This window comes from Suillus paluster, assembly GCF_016628075.1.
Source record: "Suillus paluster strain FC165 chromosome Unknown EDB91scaffold_205, whole genome shotgun sequence".
Taxonomy (NCBI): domain Eukaryota; kingdom Fungi; phylum Basidiomycota; class Agaricomycetes; order Boletales; family Suillaceae; genus Suillus; species Suillus paluster.
In genome coordinates this window covers 20,153-36,078 of record NW_024537765.1, presented here as the reverse complement: position 1 = coordinate 36,078, position 15,926 = coordinate 20,153, and the positions used below count along the sequence as shown (strand labels likewise).

General features: G+C 45.2%; 3 protein-coding genes across 3 annotated transcripts; 1 reads left to right on the top strand and 2 right to left on the bottom strand.

Moving 5' to 3' along the window:
• Window positions 1-1,018: 1,018 nt before the first annotated feature.
• EDB91DRAFT_1256637 (uncharacterized protein) lies at window positions 1,019-3,159 on the bottom strand (the record flags this gene model as incomplete). Its single annotated transcript, XM_041324199.1, has 5 exons — window positions 1,019-1,272; window positions 1,330-1,629; window positions 1,669-1,992; window positions 2,068-3,054; window positions 3,111-3,159. The coding sequence occupies 5 exons, from the start codon at window positions 3,157-3,159 to the stop codon at window positions 1,019-1,021; spliced, it is 1,914 nt and encodes a 637-aa protein (XP_041169184.1).
• A 2,877-nt stretch (window positions 3,160-6,036) lies between these two features.
• EDB91DRAFT_1088548 (uncharacterized protein) lies at window positions 6,037-9,122 on the top strand (the record flags this gene model as incomplete). Its single annotated transcript, XM_041316469.1, has 12 exons — window positions 6,037-6,247; window positions 6,300-6,398; window positions 6,450-6,512; window positions 6,566-6,641; window positions 6,738-7,090; window positions 7,297-7,334; window positions 7,367-7,524; window positions 7,549-7,703; window positions 7,757-8,125; window positions 8,176-8,463; window positions 8,764-8,866; window positions 9,035-9,122. The coding sequence occupies 12 exons, from the start codon at window positions 6,037-6,039 to the stop codon at window positions 9,120-9,122; spliced, it is 2,001 nt and encodes a 666-aa protein (XP_041169183.1).
• Window positions 9,123-13,903: 4,781 nt separating this feature from the next.
• On the bottom strand, window positions 13,904-14,735 carry EDB91DRAFT_1340562 (uncharacterized protein; the record flags this gene model as incomplete). The annotated part of the gene is made up of 5 exons (XM_041325717.1): window positions 13,904-13,957; window positions 13,988-14,007; window positions 14,061-14,217; window positions 14,289-14,381; window positions 14,711-14,735. The coding sequence occupies 5 exons, from the start codon at window positions 14,733-14,735 to the stop codon at window positions 13,935-13,937; spliced, it is 318 nt and encodes a 105-aa protein (XP_041169182.1). The 3' UTR covers window positions 13,904-13,934.
• Window positions 14,736-15,926: the final 1,191 nt, after the last annotated feature.

The following is a 15,926-nucleotide window of genomic DNA, read 5'->3' as shown; positions in this document are numbered from 1 at the left end:
AATGGACAGCAGAAGTTTTGCTGCATGAGGCATTTGTGTCTGGGCAAGACCAACACGGGAGGCGGGGCAGGGAGACACAGGTCAAGTTTTCTAGTCTGATGAGGACATCACCATGCCGTGTTCATCCAAGGCTCACAGACAATAGTGATGGGTGGTAGAATTAAAGGGCATTCTTCCTGCACGTGGGAGATCACCTTGGAGGTTGACAATTCACGACGGTGGGGCTTTGGACAACGAAAAGCCATAATGAATGATGTTGACTCGAAGTCAAATGGAAGGCCACCAACAACGCAGAGTCAGTTAGAGAAGTATCCATGGGCTCACAGTCCGGGATGACCTCGATCAAGAGAGCCAATGACCAATACTTAAGCAGGAGAGCCAATGACAAATACTGGGTAAAGAGGGCCAATGACCAATACTTGGCCGAGAGAGCCAATGACCAATACTGGGTCAAGAGGGCCAACAACCAATACTTGAAGTGCAAAGGAGAACAAATCTGAGGGGGATTAGTACTGGGGATATGATTCACTGGCAGACTCCAGGAGTGAATCAGGGTAACGATAACATCAAATTAATGGAAAACACTTACTCAATAACATATCCGCATAGGTCTCATGCCATAAGTATTGTACTGTAGGTATTAGTGAAAACGGAAGCAGAGAAACATACACATCTAATCCCATTTAGCATGAGCAGATAGATAATAGCTTTGGCAAAAATTAATAGAAAATACAGTAGCAGGACGACATGGGTCGCTAGCTATAACTTGGGAGTAGGATGCCTACAAAAACACATCAAATCAGAGTTAACAGCATGAGGCACTCACCTTGTTACTAAATTGAAACTAGGGGACACTGCAATGTATGCTGAGCTTACTAATACAAAGCATAACATCATCTGACAGCGCGTTACGGAGATCAACAAGTAACAGAACATGGTACAATTTGTCATTTATACTAGAAGTGTAGAATGAAAGGGAATAAATGCTTAGTACGAAAATGCTGCAATATGGTATCAATCACAAAGGGATGGAATGGGGAATGATGGGGGGCCTGCCAAAATGACGAAAGAATGTCTGCACATAAAAGGTGGTCACAGTATGCATGACTTCCCAACACTTGGTATCCATGAAGCTATCTGGCATCAGTGGTACAACCAGAAGCAGTGGAGCATCGTCCCAAGCACAGAGAAGTTCACGGAATTTCTCCAGGTAAGGTAGAACACCAACTAAGGTGTTATTCCACATGCCGTAGTTGTCCTCCGGAAATTGCTCTGATCACATGACTAATCCAGCCTCACCGGGGAAGATAGAATGAAGGAGCTGCTCACGACCGATCAGATCATCTGCCCAATGTTTGCAGGCCAGGTAGCAATCAAGATCCCTCAGCTCATAACAGAAACCAAGCTCAAATAACTCCCATGTGATCCTTTGGGTGAGATGCCATGGAGGGTTAGCAAGACTGGCAACCAACACTTGTGGGCCACAAAATTCCACCAATCCTTCTTGTGCGAACAGGTCTCCCTGAGTCTCCAACATGTCATCACCAAACAAGTCTCTCATCACCACCTTGCGCTTCTCCACCGCTGTAGGTCCCTGCTTTTCAGGATTCTTGCCTTTGGGTGCTGCGCCTTGTGATTAGGTTGTCAGTCCACTGCCAAGGAAGTCACACCAGAGCTGTGGTGAAGGGTAATTGCATGGCAGGTCATGATCGACTTGGCCAATCCATAGCGGATGACAGGTGAACCAGGTAGCGATATAACCCTGGAGGTGCTCCGGCAGCTTGGGACCGAGGAGGAGAGTGGGTTCAGGGAATCTGTATCCCTGATCAATGGCATAGGGCATGTGCATGCGAGATGGATCCTTGTTGCAAGTCTTGAGGGCATCATCCCAATGCAAAAGAGAGGGCAGAAGATACAAGCTCTCAGGGTCTTTCCACTTGTCCCTGGATTCCCCTGACTGGGAGGGCTGGGTGGGCCGAGCCTCTTTTGCGTCTGATACAGTAGTAAGTAACACAAAGTAATTATTATGGGTGAACTTACAAGGTTGTCACCTATGCTTTTTGAGACTTTGTTGAGGTGCTCTTCCAGCAGCAGATGTTTGAGAGGATGGCGCAAGAGCAGAAGAACTGGGAGTAGAGAAACTGCTGGATGAAGTGGACAAGGGAACCACGACGTTGGGATTTCTGAAAGTTGTGCTGCTGTACAGGCGACAAATGTGAAGTTGGCACTGGTGGCCACCTTGGCCACGATAAATGATGTCATAAGGGCGGATTCTGTTGCCCTCCACATACATCGAGATGACAATGTCATCTGGATGTGTAATTAACATGGGTTTGTGAACCTTCATATTGTCAGGTATATATGTCATCGTGCAGACATACCAGATGGGCATACCAGCCATGTGGAGCTTGTTGCACATGTCACTTTCATGCGTGAAAGCGCCCATCCATTCTGAATCGACAATAACAGTTGCAATGCCAGAGGAGATGCAAGGTTGGGCAATGAGAACCCAATCCATAAAGGAGTGAATTTCAAGGAAGAGGCGTTGGGCATCTGTGACGAAGAGGAGGAGATCGCAAAAGGTCAGGGGATGTTTTTTGAGTCGCGAGATACCATGTCGAAGAGAGACAACACGATTGACGATGACATCCTTTTTGCCTTGTTGATTGGCCCTCCAGTCCTGTACAGGTTTGTCTACTAATTTGAGGAGTGACTCCAGGCCTTCGACCTTGTCAGAGGCAAATGTGCCCACAGGAAACGAATTGCCTGGGATGGTCTTGAAGTCCTTTTGCTCAGGAGTGTACCACACCCAGTGAAGTGGGTGTGGGAATGGGTAAGCCTCCTTACGAGGAATGCAGATGGAATTGCGAAAGATGTTGTCATAGGCTTGAGGCCATTGAAAGCAGTCGACAACACCAAAACAACCATCGGCACGGGCTTGTATGTTTTCTTCTTCAAAATGGTGGAACTTGGGAACGAATTGCATGTTGGGCGTAGTGATGACTAGATTGTCCTGGATGGCAATGGTGAAGGCATTGTAAGATTGTAACCAAGCTGCAGGACACATGTACATAAGTAAGTAAAAATGCTAAAAGACAAATATCACATACATGCATGAAGTGTTGGGTCACCCTTGAACATCATCAGAGTGTTGGGCATGATGGAAAACTGTGAAGGTTAGAAGATGTGCTGACAGGTACAAGGCAAACACACCTCAGAGTTTGGCATGGTATGGTGAGAGTCTAAGTGCTGGTCAGTATACAATTAGTGAGATAATGAAAAGGACATTTACCAAAACGGAAGACATAGCTAAAGTGACAAGTGCTATAATGTAAGATATGCATTAGGAGACATTGTAGATCAAAGATATTGAAAACTCACTGATTAGACCAACAAGTGAAATGTGAACAATTGGCACACCTGAAATATCAGAGGAAGTCTGCAGCAGCATGTGGCGCACCAGAAATAAGCTGAGTGCGAAGGCAAATCAGGCCCAAGAGGGTCTTCAACCCCACTGGCGCAGTAAAGTATGAGCGACCGGGGCAACCCTCCAGATGTGAAGTCAACTGATCAAATGAGTGAATGGCACAAAGCCAATTCAAAGTGCCAGGAACCATAGTTGTTGGATCAATCATGGTGATGAGCTTGATCTGCTTGACGCGTGATGAGCTGAGTGATGTGAGTGATGAGGGATGTGTGAATGTTGTAGTCTGAGGGCAAAGAAGGAACTTGGAACTGGGGAAAGGGAATGCAGAGAAGGAAATGAGAAACAAGGTGGGAACTTCCCAATTGAGTCGAAAAGTCGAAGTTTGCATACATTTGTGAACTTGTGGGAAAGTCCCACAATGCACAAGTTTCACTCTTTCATCCACATCAACAACACTCCGTCCTTTATACTATCCTCGCTGCCCTCAATCCCGCCTTCCTGCCCTTGATCCATCATCCCCGCCCTCAATAGGTCCAACAACGACAGTTCCTGGCACTTTGAATTGGCTTCATGCTGTTCACTCATTTGATCAGTTGACTTCGTGTTGCTGATCTCCCACTCCTAGACTTCATGTCTGGAGGGTCACCCCGGTCGCTCATACTTTGCGCCAGTGGGGTTGAAGACCCTCTTGGGTGTGCTTTGCCTTTGCCTTTGCCCTTGACTTTTCTGGTGCATCACACATTCCTGCAGACTTTATCTCATTTTGCAGGTGTGCCAATTGATTCACATTTCACTCGTCAACGCAATCTGATTGGTGAGTTTTCAATATATTGCATGTATAATGTCTCCTGACGCACATTGCACTTTACTCACTGTAGCCCTTGTCACTTTACACCACTTTCAGATCTCATCACACACATTTATCTATGCCATCGGTGAGTCACATCTGCACTTCATTCATATAGCGACATTCCATTCACACGTCAACGGAGGATATTGTTTGCTTTCAAACCACCCAGCTACTCAACAATCTGTTAAGTCTTCACTAGTTGGTGAGTGTATTTACTTTATGTTCTTGATACCATATTGTAAAATCCTGATTTATTCTTAGGAAACAAGCACCCTTTGCATCTCTTGATGTTCATCTGCTAGTGGCTGGTGCTCAACAAGGTATATCTTACATGTTCCACTGTACATTTAGCGTCTGACTTATTCTTAAGCAGGCTTGGGTGTACCTCTGACCACTGACTGACCAGCAATTTGTCTTCTCAAAATGTAAGTTCTCAAAACAGTTAGATTTATCCAATCAGTCAGATCCGTCCCACTCATTTTTGTATTAATCAGGGTCAGCTGCCAGAGATGTTCATCTTACATTGGCCAATCTCGCTGTTAGGGTTGTATATCAGTGGGCCTCGACCTCTCCTGTCTTTGATCTATTCCAGATTTGCATTAATATATTAGGAGTGTTGCTCTGTAGGTGCTCACTACCGCTGATCTGTTCACTAACTTTCCTCGGCTGCCAGACACGGGTGTCATTGGCTCATCTCTGAGCCAGCGATGCACTCATTCCATTTAGCTAACTCCTGTCATGTTAAGACTCGCAGCAAGGCAGCAGACATTCATACTGCGTCTGATTGTTAAGGTCGTGCTCAAGGGAAAGACTACTCAAAGGGCTTCGGCTTCAGCTCGTGCACTGTGCCCCTTACCCGAGTACGTGCCCTTAATTTCCGGTGGGCAGAGGGGAAGTCTGACGGAAGTCCAGGGAGTTCCGGAGGACAAACATCGGTGGAGTTTGTCGGAACTCCGGAAGACTATGTGGGGACAGAGTAAGGCTACTATGGAAATCTGGAGTAGAAACAGAGCAGAGGTTAGACTACCCTAATGTAGAGCCGGAGGATTAGTCCTAAGGTTTAACCCCTAAGACTCGGAGGTGGACAAGAGGTGAGACTCAAGTCCGGAGATTGCAGGAATGAGCAGAACTAAGATGATATTTGAACTAAGGAGTTCTGGAGTATTACAGGGGTTTATATACTGTAGGTGTCATGTAAGTAAATCAGTCAGCAATGGTAAGGGCTATGTACAAAGCATGTGGAAAGTCTATCACTAAGTGTAACAGATCAAAGCAGTGAAGTCGGAAATGAAGTAAGAATGGATGGATCAGTGAGCATAGTGGAATAGGACATAACCAGTAACCAGAGCAATAGCCAATCTAAAAGGAGTTAGGGGTGAGTGTGGAGATGAAGGCGGAGCACCGGGCAGAATAGTAGGACAGAGGACCGGACTTTAATGGAGTAGATCTGGAATTCCAGATCTGGAGGTACAGGATATGACACTGATACAGACAACATCCAGGCAAGTTTTTTTTTTTCAAAGTTTGTCAATCATGATTGATTTTCCATTACTTTAGTCCACCCAGCCTCGAAAATGCGCCCACCCTCATCGTCACGCTGGGCCTAAGAGTGTTATGGTTGACAACAACAACAATCCACAAGAGGTAAGCCATGTCTGTGAATATGTTGGTGTCCCCACTGACTTCTTAGTCATCTACAACTTGTTATTGTCCTCCACCCAAGCCTCGTCTGCTTGCATGGTCCAAATGTTCTGGCCCCATGACCTCATGCGCTGAGGAGGAGATTTTCGAGGCCAATTTGCCAAGGCGCTCATCAATGATTCAAAAGACCCCCAATATCGCTACAGATCAACAATCCCCCCCATCTCATGTTCAACTTGCTGATGGCACTTCATTGACATGTGCTGAATTTGACTCCCTTGCAGACGAAGAAATATCCGCCAACACCCAAGATGGCGATGTGGAAACAGGTATAGTTTGTATTGTAGTGTGAATGTCCTGTATTGACTTGTTGCCCACCAGCTCCTGCATTGGTTACTGAAGCACACAGCACTACTGCAAGCAAGGATCCAAATCCTGCCTCTGAAATTCCATCAAATGACCCCAATGGTGGGACTTCAGGTGAGATAGTCATTCTTTCGTGTTTCATAGCTTAACTAATTGTGAATACAGCTACTCCTACTGAGTTGCACAACACAGAGCATGGCAGCAAGCATCATGGCAAGGATACTTCAGGTGAGTCATAGTCATTCATCTATATCAAATACCTCAACTTATTGTGCATACAGCTGCCTGTGCTGAGTCACACAGCACAGAGGATGGCGGAAATAATTCAGCTACTCCTGCTACTGGCTGCCTGCGGAGGTGGGCTGCCGACCAAGAGCAGCGCAAGAAAGCACAATGAGTTGCTGTTGATGCTGCTGTGAACAATGGTGACAACAACAAGGGTTCCCCTGCAAGCAACCCCCTGTCTGCATCACGGTTGATGGCCACACAAAAGCAAAAGTCCAAAGTGATGGCGGACGTCAATGAAAATATTGACAGTGAAGATGAGGACAATGAAGAAGACTTTGTGAAGACCAAAGGGAGAATACCTCAAGCAGGTATCTCGAAGGCGCAGGAGCTTGGGAACAATACATTGGAAACCACCAGAGCACTCGGAAAAGAATATGGGAAGAGTGTGAGGATGATCCTCATCGAAGCTGGGTTGATGATGAAGGCCACCCAGAAGGAGTCTCTGTGGAACCAACATCAGACGTGGTTTGCAGCTACCTGCCCCCTGCCTAAAGGAGTATTGGGAGCTGTGTCTCCAGGTGTGTCGCAGTCTTTGTTATTGATTTCTTAATGCTAACAACTGTTGCAGAGGATTTAAAGGCTTGGAAGGTGAAGCAATGAGCTCATTACAAGGCCCACCCACACGGTGACCCACAGCACGCATCAGTGTGGAAGGAGATCCTGGAGAACTGGGATTGTGCTGTCGTGGGTTCAACCAAGGACCTTACATCATGATCTGCTGCAGGTCTGATGATGGCTGTTCATGATGCTTTCACAAAATCAGTAAGTGTCGTATTCATGCAACTTTGATCCAGAGACTAACCACAATCAAGGCTGCATACTGGCATCGCACCCATGGCATTCACATTGCCGGTGTTGCAATATTCCCCGGTGACAAAGAGGCAGGCCACCAAGCATCAGGACTGTTCGCCGGGACATGGCAATCCTTAAGTGCATCTTATATTAATTATAGGTGTTAGTGCTAAATTACTTCCAGGTACAAAGACCTGGAGGCTGCACATGCCAAAGGCAAGACTTTCAGTTTGCTCCCCCCTTCTTCCACCACTCCGAATGGTACCCTCTTGTGCAACGGCAAGCCAGCCAGGGATAGGAACAGAAAGGTGGCGCCCATGATGATCAGTGAGAAATTTGGTACATTTTTTAATTGCAGTGTATTTCTACTCTACTAACTATATGTTGTGTAGCTGAGGCCAGCCACCCGCTCAAAACCTCGAACAGTAGGTGGTTGACCATGTTAGACATCCTCTATGCCGAGAAGCTTTGCATACATGACTGGCCTGCCGGTGTTCCCCTGCCTGGACCCAATTTTGATTTCAAGGCTCTATCTGCAAGTCAACTACATGCATTGGTTGCTCCATATCTCAGGATTCATCTTGGAGCCATGTACGAGGCTGAGTTAGGCCTTGACGACGACAACGATGACAGCGAGGCAGAGGCAGCGAAGGTGAAGAAGCACAAAGGCAAGTCCAAGAAGTCAGGTGACAAGGGAAGGAAGGAGGGGCCGATTGCAGAGGAGCCAAGTGTAGTATTGCATATCAGCAGATGGCCTGAAAGTACGTATTGCACACTGCAAATCCCACATAAGCTGATATCACAACCACAGGTGATATTCTTGCTCTTGAGACACAGGCCACAAATGTGTGTCTCATCCTGCTCATCATTGACACTGACAGCAGGGTCATTCGCTCCCTCCAAGACTCAGAGAAGTTCATCAAGGACCTTCCACAAGACGACACTCCTAGACGCCACACCAATGAGGTAATCAAAAAATCCACAATGTCTAATCCAGCAGCTTCGCGCTTAACTATGGGAGCTTTGCGCCCCAATCAGGAAGCTTCGTGCTCCAACCAGACAGCTTCGCACTTCAACAATGCAGCTCCGAGCTCCAACTGTGAAGCTTTGTGCTCTCATCAATATACTAACCGAGCTATCTATGAGGATCTCCTGCCTTCATCACCACCCCAGGAAACCCCACACTCGCATCACCAAGTCTTTGACGACCTCCCACCTTTGTCACTGTCAACACCATCTTTGCAATTCTTGTCTCCCCCTCCTATTTCACGCTCGTCAACTTCTGTGCCTACCTCAGATTATTTGCATGTCCAGTCCTGCTCTCGATACAAGCTGTCCCACAATGGAGCACTTTGACATCAACATGCATACAACAATGTTATGTCAACGTACAATCCAGATATTCGGAAATGGACTTGGCCCCATTATGAATCTGCTCAGGAGACTGAAGACTTGGAGCGTGAAACAGTAGAGGAGAGGTGCCATGCCAGGGTGCTTGACAAGTATGTTATTATGCCCTAACTTCTATGTATGTTTGCTAACTGTCATATTATTGTATCAGTTCCCGTATACATTCAGGCCGAGCCCAACTGCAAATTGTCAGCACCTCCCATACTCATTTGCCATCACGTCCCTCTGTTGCGCCGACCTCCCATGCCGGTTCCTTGCAGTGCCGCCATTATCCAACTGTCAGATCTCTGTATTTGCCCAGCATCTCCCAATCGCCCTTCAATCATCAAGGAAGATGAGTATTACTAAGTTTGTAGCCCTTGTTGCTGCCCACTTCTGGTAACATCTTCTGGTAATGTCTACTAATTATGCTTATTCCTTTGGTATGTTTTTCATATGCTTTTCGTATGTTTCCTTATGTTTTTCTTATGCGTTCACATGTCTGTCTCATCACATATGCTTCAAGTTACTTATGGTACATGAGGCCTTATCTTATGTTTGAAAAGCGTGTGTTACTGTAATTACATGCTGAATCAGACGAGTTCTCCACAATAAGCACCATGTAATACACTTATAATCACACTGCATATAACATCTTATGTCACAACATGTCACATGGGCTGATTTCATACTCAATTCAGCAAGTAATGAATATTGGAACAAGCAAGCATAGTATTGACTGGTAGATATACCTAAGGACAATGTGACAATGATTAGTGCCATAGTTGTATACAGAGACCATGTGCAGACCAGCCCCATCTCCTGTCTCCCGTCCTTCCCAAAATTGATTATGGGGCTATCCCATCCACCATGGTCTTACCCTTATTTGATTACGGGCTTGTCCCATCCTCCATGGTCCTTCCCATAATTGATTATGGGCCTATCCCATCCTCCGTGGTCCTTCCCATAATTGATTATGGGCCTATCCCATCCTCCGTGGTCCTTCCCATAATTGATTATGGGCCTATCCCATCCTCCGTGGTCCTTCCCATAATTGATTATGGGCCTGTCCCATCCACTGTGGCCCTTCCCTTATTTGATTACATCACCTAGTGCCAAGTCATAACTTTCATGTAGTCAATCAGCTTGCATCACTCATTAATATCAGAATGGAGGTTGTGTGTCGCGAACAACAATTATATATTGTTGTGTACACAGTTCTCAAGTACTACAAATAATGTCCTTGTGTGGCCCTCTTGCTCAAAGTCTCTGTCCCTCTCACTCAAAGCCTCTAACAGAGTTTGGCGTTAGTTAGAAGCATTCTCGATGTTCTGCACGCTTAAGAAAGTGGCAAACTGACAGGATGGTGGTGGGGCAGCATCGGTGGCTTAAAAATTGATATCTGAATAGTGCAATCCCCAAGTGATGACTCTGTAGGTGTAGGCAAGTAGCTGAGACCAGGCATTAGTGGACAAATGGTTGATATCTGAATGGTGTGATCCCCAAGTGATGATTCTGTAGGTGTAGGCGAGCAGTAGACATATCAGTGTGAGGTAAATGTGTGATCATTTTCAGAGGGGAGAGATCCTGGGCTGAGGGGGGAGGCATGAATGAATGATCATTTTGTGATTTTCTAATCCTATTTTATAGACATATCTAATAGTCATTACAGTCGTTATGTGACCCATTGGCTTGCATAATAGGTGCCAAGAACGCACCCAAAATTTTCATTTTTTGGCACAGAAAATTGGGTGGTAAGAGGACCCCTAACACCCCTCCACCATGGGAAAATACCATGTATGTATGGTCCAATGTTGGCTGGTGGTCTTTCCCACACAAAAATTATTTTGATCAATGGACCATGCCCAACATATTTTATTTTGGACCCTATGTACTTAGACCAGCAAACATTGACCAGTCCATCTGAAAAGCACCCCCTAGGTGAAAACCCTTATAGGTATAATATAACCTAAGAGGTATCTGAAATGGGGTGACCAAAGTGGGTAAAGTCAGTGAATAACAGTGGGGCCTCTAATATGTCAGGAACTCAACAAATCATTGTGTTTTCTCATTTCCAAGCTTTCTTAGGATTTTTATTTGCATCATGATTGGCTGTGGCTTACAATGGTCCGACATCTCATGTGATCATGCAGTGCACAACAAACAAACCAAAGTCTTGGTCTGCCCTCTTCCACAGCTTCTATGATGAGATGGGCCACCAGGTGATTATCATCGCAGATGCTGATGTGAGAGGGATGGGCGCTGGATGGGAAGTTGGGATGGTTCATGATGTCTGGTTGGCCCTGCTCTATGACATAGGTGCGTGTTTATATGTTGTTGAAATGTTGTACCTGGAGTTGCAGGCATAGGCAGGGCCTGGCAGGCATGCAGTACTACACGCCATTGTCTCACTATGCTTCCTGTAATCTCCCATTGTCTCAGCGCTCGCTACCTAGTACCTCTGATGTTTTCCACCTTTGAAACGACACCACTCCCATTTGGCAGGCTCTCACAGCAAGCACAGCCAAAAGTGTCATGAAACATTCACAGCGGTACTCAAACAGGGCCATGTAGTTCCTGCAGCAGCTCTTGCCCATCCATAGGTCAAGTGCTACTTAATTTTTGAAGCTGCTTTGATTCATACCCTCTCATTAGTGCTTTGTTTAGAACTGTGTAAGGCTCGCATACACGTGCGACGAGATGGGAAGAAGCAGTCGACTTTCTGAAGGAGGGACAATAGCGGGTCATCAATTTATTGGACAGGCAGGCAAATTGGTGGTAGAGTCGGTGACAGTGCCATGACTCAATGATCTGACACTCCCATTCGCTCCATGTCTGATTCTCACACTGACAGAAGTCCCTCAATTGTACATGTTCCAGCACATATTTTTGATATTTGTAGCTTTTATTTACACTCTATCTTTGTAACACTGTGCATATCAACCAATGAAGTTGTTCTTTTAACCATCCTCTTCATAGAATAAAAAGTCCGCAACAAAATGCCCCAAAAACAAGTGAGAATGATATGCTTGCTGTCATGCACAGTGAGCAGGAGGGGTGGGATTGCCACCATGGCGCTGTGGGTACAACAAGTGCAGTGGAGAGAAATTGATCTACTACAAAGTTGGGTCTTTGCTGCCTACTGCCTCACTTGAGAACAAGCACGTTCGACCCTAAAGGGGATTGCTACTGGGGAGTGCTAATCTCTGTCTAAGCGACCCTATTCAACCCTACTGCAGGTAGGATGAGGATCTGCAAAAATGCAGAACAAGCAGAACTAGCAGAACTCAAGTGGAACCCAAGCAGAATGGAATGGAATGAAGCAGAACTCAACTGGATACAATGCGGAACATAAGGAGTCGTCGGAACGTGCAGGTCAAGTTGAAGGAAGTATATCACAAGGTTAGATTGATAGTGGGCATAAGTCAAAGTGGTCCTCTAGTAAGGTGAAGGAAAAGTGGGAAGGTAAAAGATGGGATTCAATAATAAACACCCAAGCCCTGAGTACCACTACTTAAAGGGAAGATTATTTTCAAGGAACACTGAGGTACAGGTAGTAAACTTCTCAGGAAGCGGAAGTGAAGTCAGGCAGTGCACATGGGTGCAATACTCCAGAATAGGGGTCTGTGCCATAAGGGCATGTGTCAATGTGATCCAGATAATGTTAGGAACAACAGGAAGAGAGATACAGCGTACCAATGGACCTAGAAGGATGGGGACAGGACATGCAAAGGTCGTCCGACGATGCATGGGAATATCAGATAGTGCGGGCGGGTTCTGAAGGATGCGTGGGAATGCGGAACCCATTGGACAATGCGCGAGAAACGCGGAACAATGCAGAAAGGATGGGGTTTTATGCCTACAGTGGGGGAATTCCCCACAGCATGCCGCCACGTACGAATCCAAACCACCGTATGTACAAATTATATCATGCATGGCCATGACTGATATATGCACCAATCACCATACATGACTGTGGTCATCATGCATGACCTACTTAAGGCAGGTACTCATATAATACAGCAATATTATATGTACATCATGCATGAATTACATACTAGGATAGCAGTAGAACATGCATGAGGTCTGAACAGTAATATCATGCATAACTACCACAGCATCAGGTGACTCTGCATTGGTTGTGTCTCTATTGAATACACCAACAATCTGTGCGCCATGTGAACTTTCTATTGTTTTGTCCAGTCCCCCATGGCTCTCCTGCACCCCATCAATATTGTATTTTTTACTTGTTCTGCTACCTTTGTCGTTCTTTGTTTATTGCCCTACATAGGCACTGCACCACATGGAACACTTCACACGCACTGCTCACATTGCATTTTAATACGTACATACGCTATATGAACATCGCTTAGGCTCGTGTCGACTGCCTCATTCACGTTTGTACTGTAGAACGGGAACCTGATCACTCTTCAATTCTGACAAGCGTGCGCAGACACCACTTGCCACAGCGGAATGACAATGCCCAAGCCATCGCAAAATATTGTGATCTGAACAGTTGCAATTCTGGCCTGAGATTTCCTTATTTTTGCAACAATGTCACACTTCATTGTTAAAATTTACTCGCATACTTGATGCCAGATCACCTCCCAAAGCACTTAGAACAACAAGGCCCACATCCCAGAATCATTACAGTGTGGATATGGTTCCATATGCTTCACGCCAACAGATCAAGACGCAACCACTGCAAGTGATTGGTTCGACCCCACATTTGTTGAATCAATGTTATGATTGACAAAGTAAGTTTTTCAAGGGTCAGTGCTTGTGTGATCCTACTCGAGATGAAGAATTATGTCATTGCAGAGCCAGGACCTTCGTCGCCACCACATATTCACAAGCAGACGAGGATAGTCAGACAAGCGCACAACATCAGGAAAATGTGGTAAGGCTATATAGCCACCCATAGCGCTATAGACTGCTATACAGACTCCATAGCCCTATAGCTCGTATAGCCAAGTGCCCAATTGTGCAGGCTTACTACACCAGTGTATAGTGCTATATAGCTCTATTAAAGTTGCTATAGCTGGGTGGAACATACCACAACTATTGTAGCTATTATAGCTCAAAACACAAAGCAAAAATTTCTCTTAATAGTTGTTTGTTGCCATGATAGTGTTCTCAAAATTAAAAAAAAAGCGAAAATTCCAAATTATATTTCAACTACTACAATACATGTAAACTAATAACTACAAAACAGGCAAAAATGCGAAAATTACAGGAGGAAGAGGCAAGAGAACTAGAAGGAAGAATCAGACAGGAAAGATGAATACAAAAAAAAGAAAGACTTACCAAATAGTGAAAATTGCGAAAATTCTTGAGGGAAGAGGAGGGAAGGGAGCTAGAAGGAGAGGATCAGACAGGAGGAAGTGAGAGTCAGAGAAAAGACTTGCCAAATGGTCAAAAATGCGAAAATAGTTGGGGGGAGGAGGAGCAGGAGGGAAGAGAGCTAGAAGGAGAGGGTTAGAAAAAAGATTAGTCAAATAGTCAAAAATGCGAAAATTATGGAGGGGGACTTACCAGAGTTCAAAGCACCAGCACCAGTACCAGCACCAACAACATCAACACCAAGAGAAGGATAGAGAAGCAAGAAGAAGAGAAGAGAGGCAAAAACTCGAAAATTGTAAGAAAAATATGGAAGATAATCTAATGAGGGGGCAGTGGGGGGGGAAGGAAAGAATGGGAAAAGACTTGTTGGTTGACCGCATTTTTGCTTACATAAGCAGTGCCAAACAAAGCCACAACACAAGACTTGGTGAATTTTCGAGTTTTTGGTTAATAGGACTAGGATTATGACAGTAAGAAAAAGACAATGAAATTGACTGTTAGCATTAGGATTTTGAATACACATAAGGTGAATTTTCGCATTTTTGCTTACATAAATAAGGTGTACCTTAACACTTTTGAACCCTTCAATTCCAAGTATTTTCCTTATAACTCACTAAGATCTTGACCTATTGAAGTCATTAGACTATGGATAGACTTCCCTTGACAAGGACTACAACTTTGATTTAAGCGAAAAAAGTTCCCATGGACAAGTTGCTTTCTTGAACCCTTCAATTTCGAGTATTTTCCTTCTAACTCACTAGGATCTTAACCTATTGAAGTCATAAGACTATGGATAGACTTCCCTAGACAAGGACTACAACTTTGGTTTTCATCGAAAAAAGTTCCCACGGTCTACTGGGGTCTATAGTTGTTGAAATGTTTTACTGCTAAATACACTTACCAAACTTTATGGTAATATATAGACTTTCATGATGTCTATACTGGTCTATAGTGCTGTGATAGCTTGCCATAGACTGTATAGAGCTGTGGTGTGCTATCGGGGCTATATAGAGGATGGTCCTCTATATAGAGATATAGTTTTTCCTGATGAAACACAGCCCCTCCCCTGCATGTCATGCAACACCGCATGAAAGAAGGTTCATCATGGGCAATCAAGAAATCTCATACAATTCTACCTGCTGACCAAGTTCAATATCTGACAGACCATACAATAATGAGGCTGTCTCGGACCTCGAATGGATGCAACTTCAAGGTAAAGTGCCACTTGAGTGTTCATAAGAAGGCCCACTGATGACCTTATGATCGCAGGCTTTAGCCAGCATTGATGCAGCAGAGGGCTTACTATCTCAAGCCATCAAGGAGAAGGGCATCTCACAGTTCGCAGATCCTTGAGGCCACATTCAGCCCTCTGAAGAAATATTTGGCCCACCCTTACGTACTCTTATCCCCTCAAGATGTGACGGAGCTTGTGCTTGGGCGGAAGCTGCAGAGCCTTGGGGTTCAAGTGTAGCACCCACACAGGGTTGTTGGTATGAAACAGAACGAGGAGGATTGTTGTGTCACTGACGTCTCATTCAAGGATGGCCAAATAGTCAGAGCCAGGTATATTATCGGTGCAGATGGCACCCACTCAACCGTGAGGCCTCAGCTCCTGCTAGCTTAGCTTTGTGGAATGTCTGACAACCATCTCCAGATCCGTACCATCACCGGCATAGGGTTCTCTGACCCAGAAGGCCCCAACTTAGGCAATCACATACTGACTCAAATGGTCGGTGCAGATGTTACGTTCGAGCCCGAACCTGTCAGTCCATTAACCATTGAGGGCCATATTAATAGCATGATTTCCTCAGACAGTTTCCTGATGCTCAC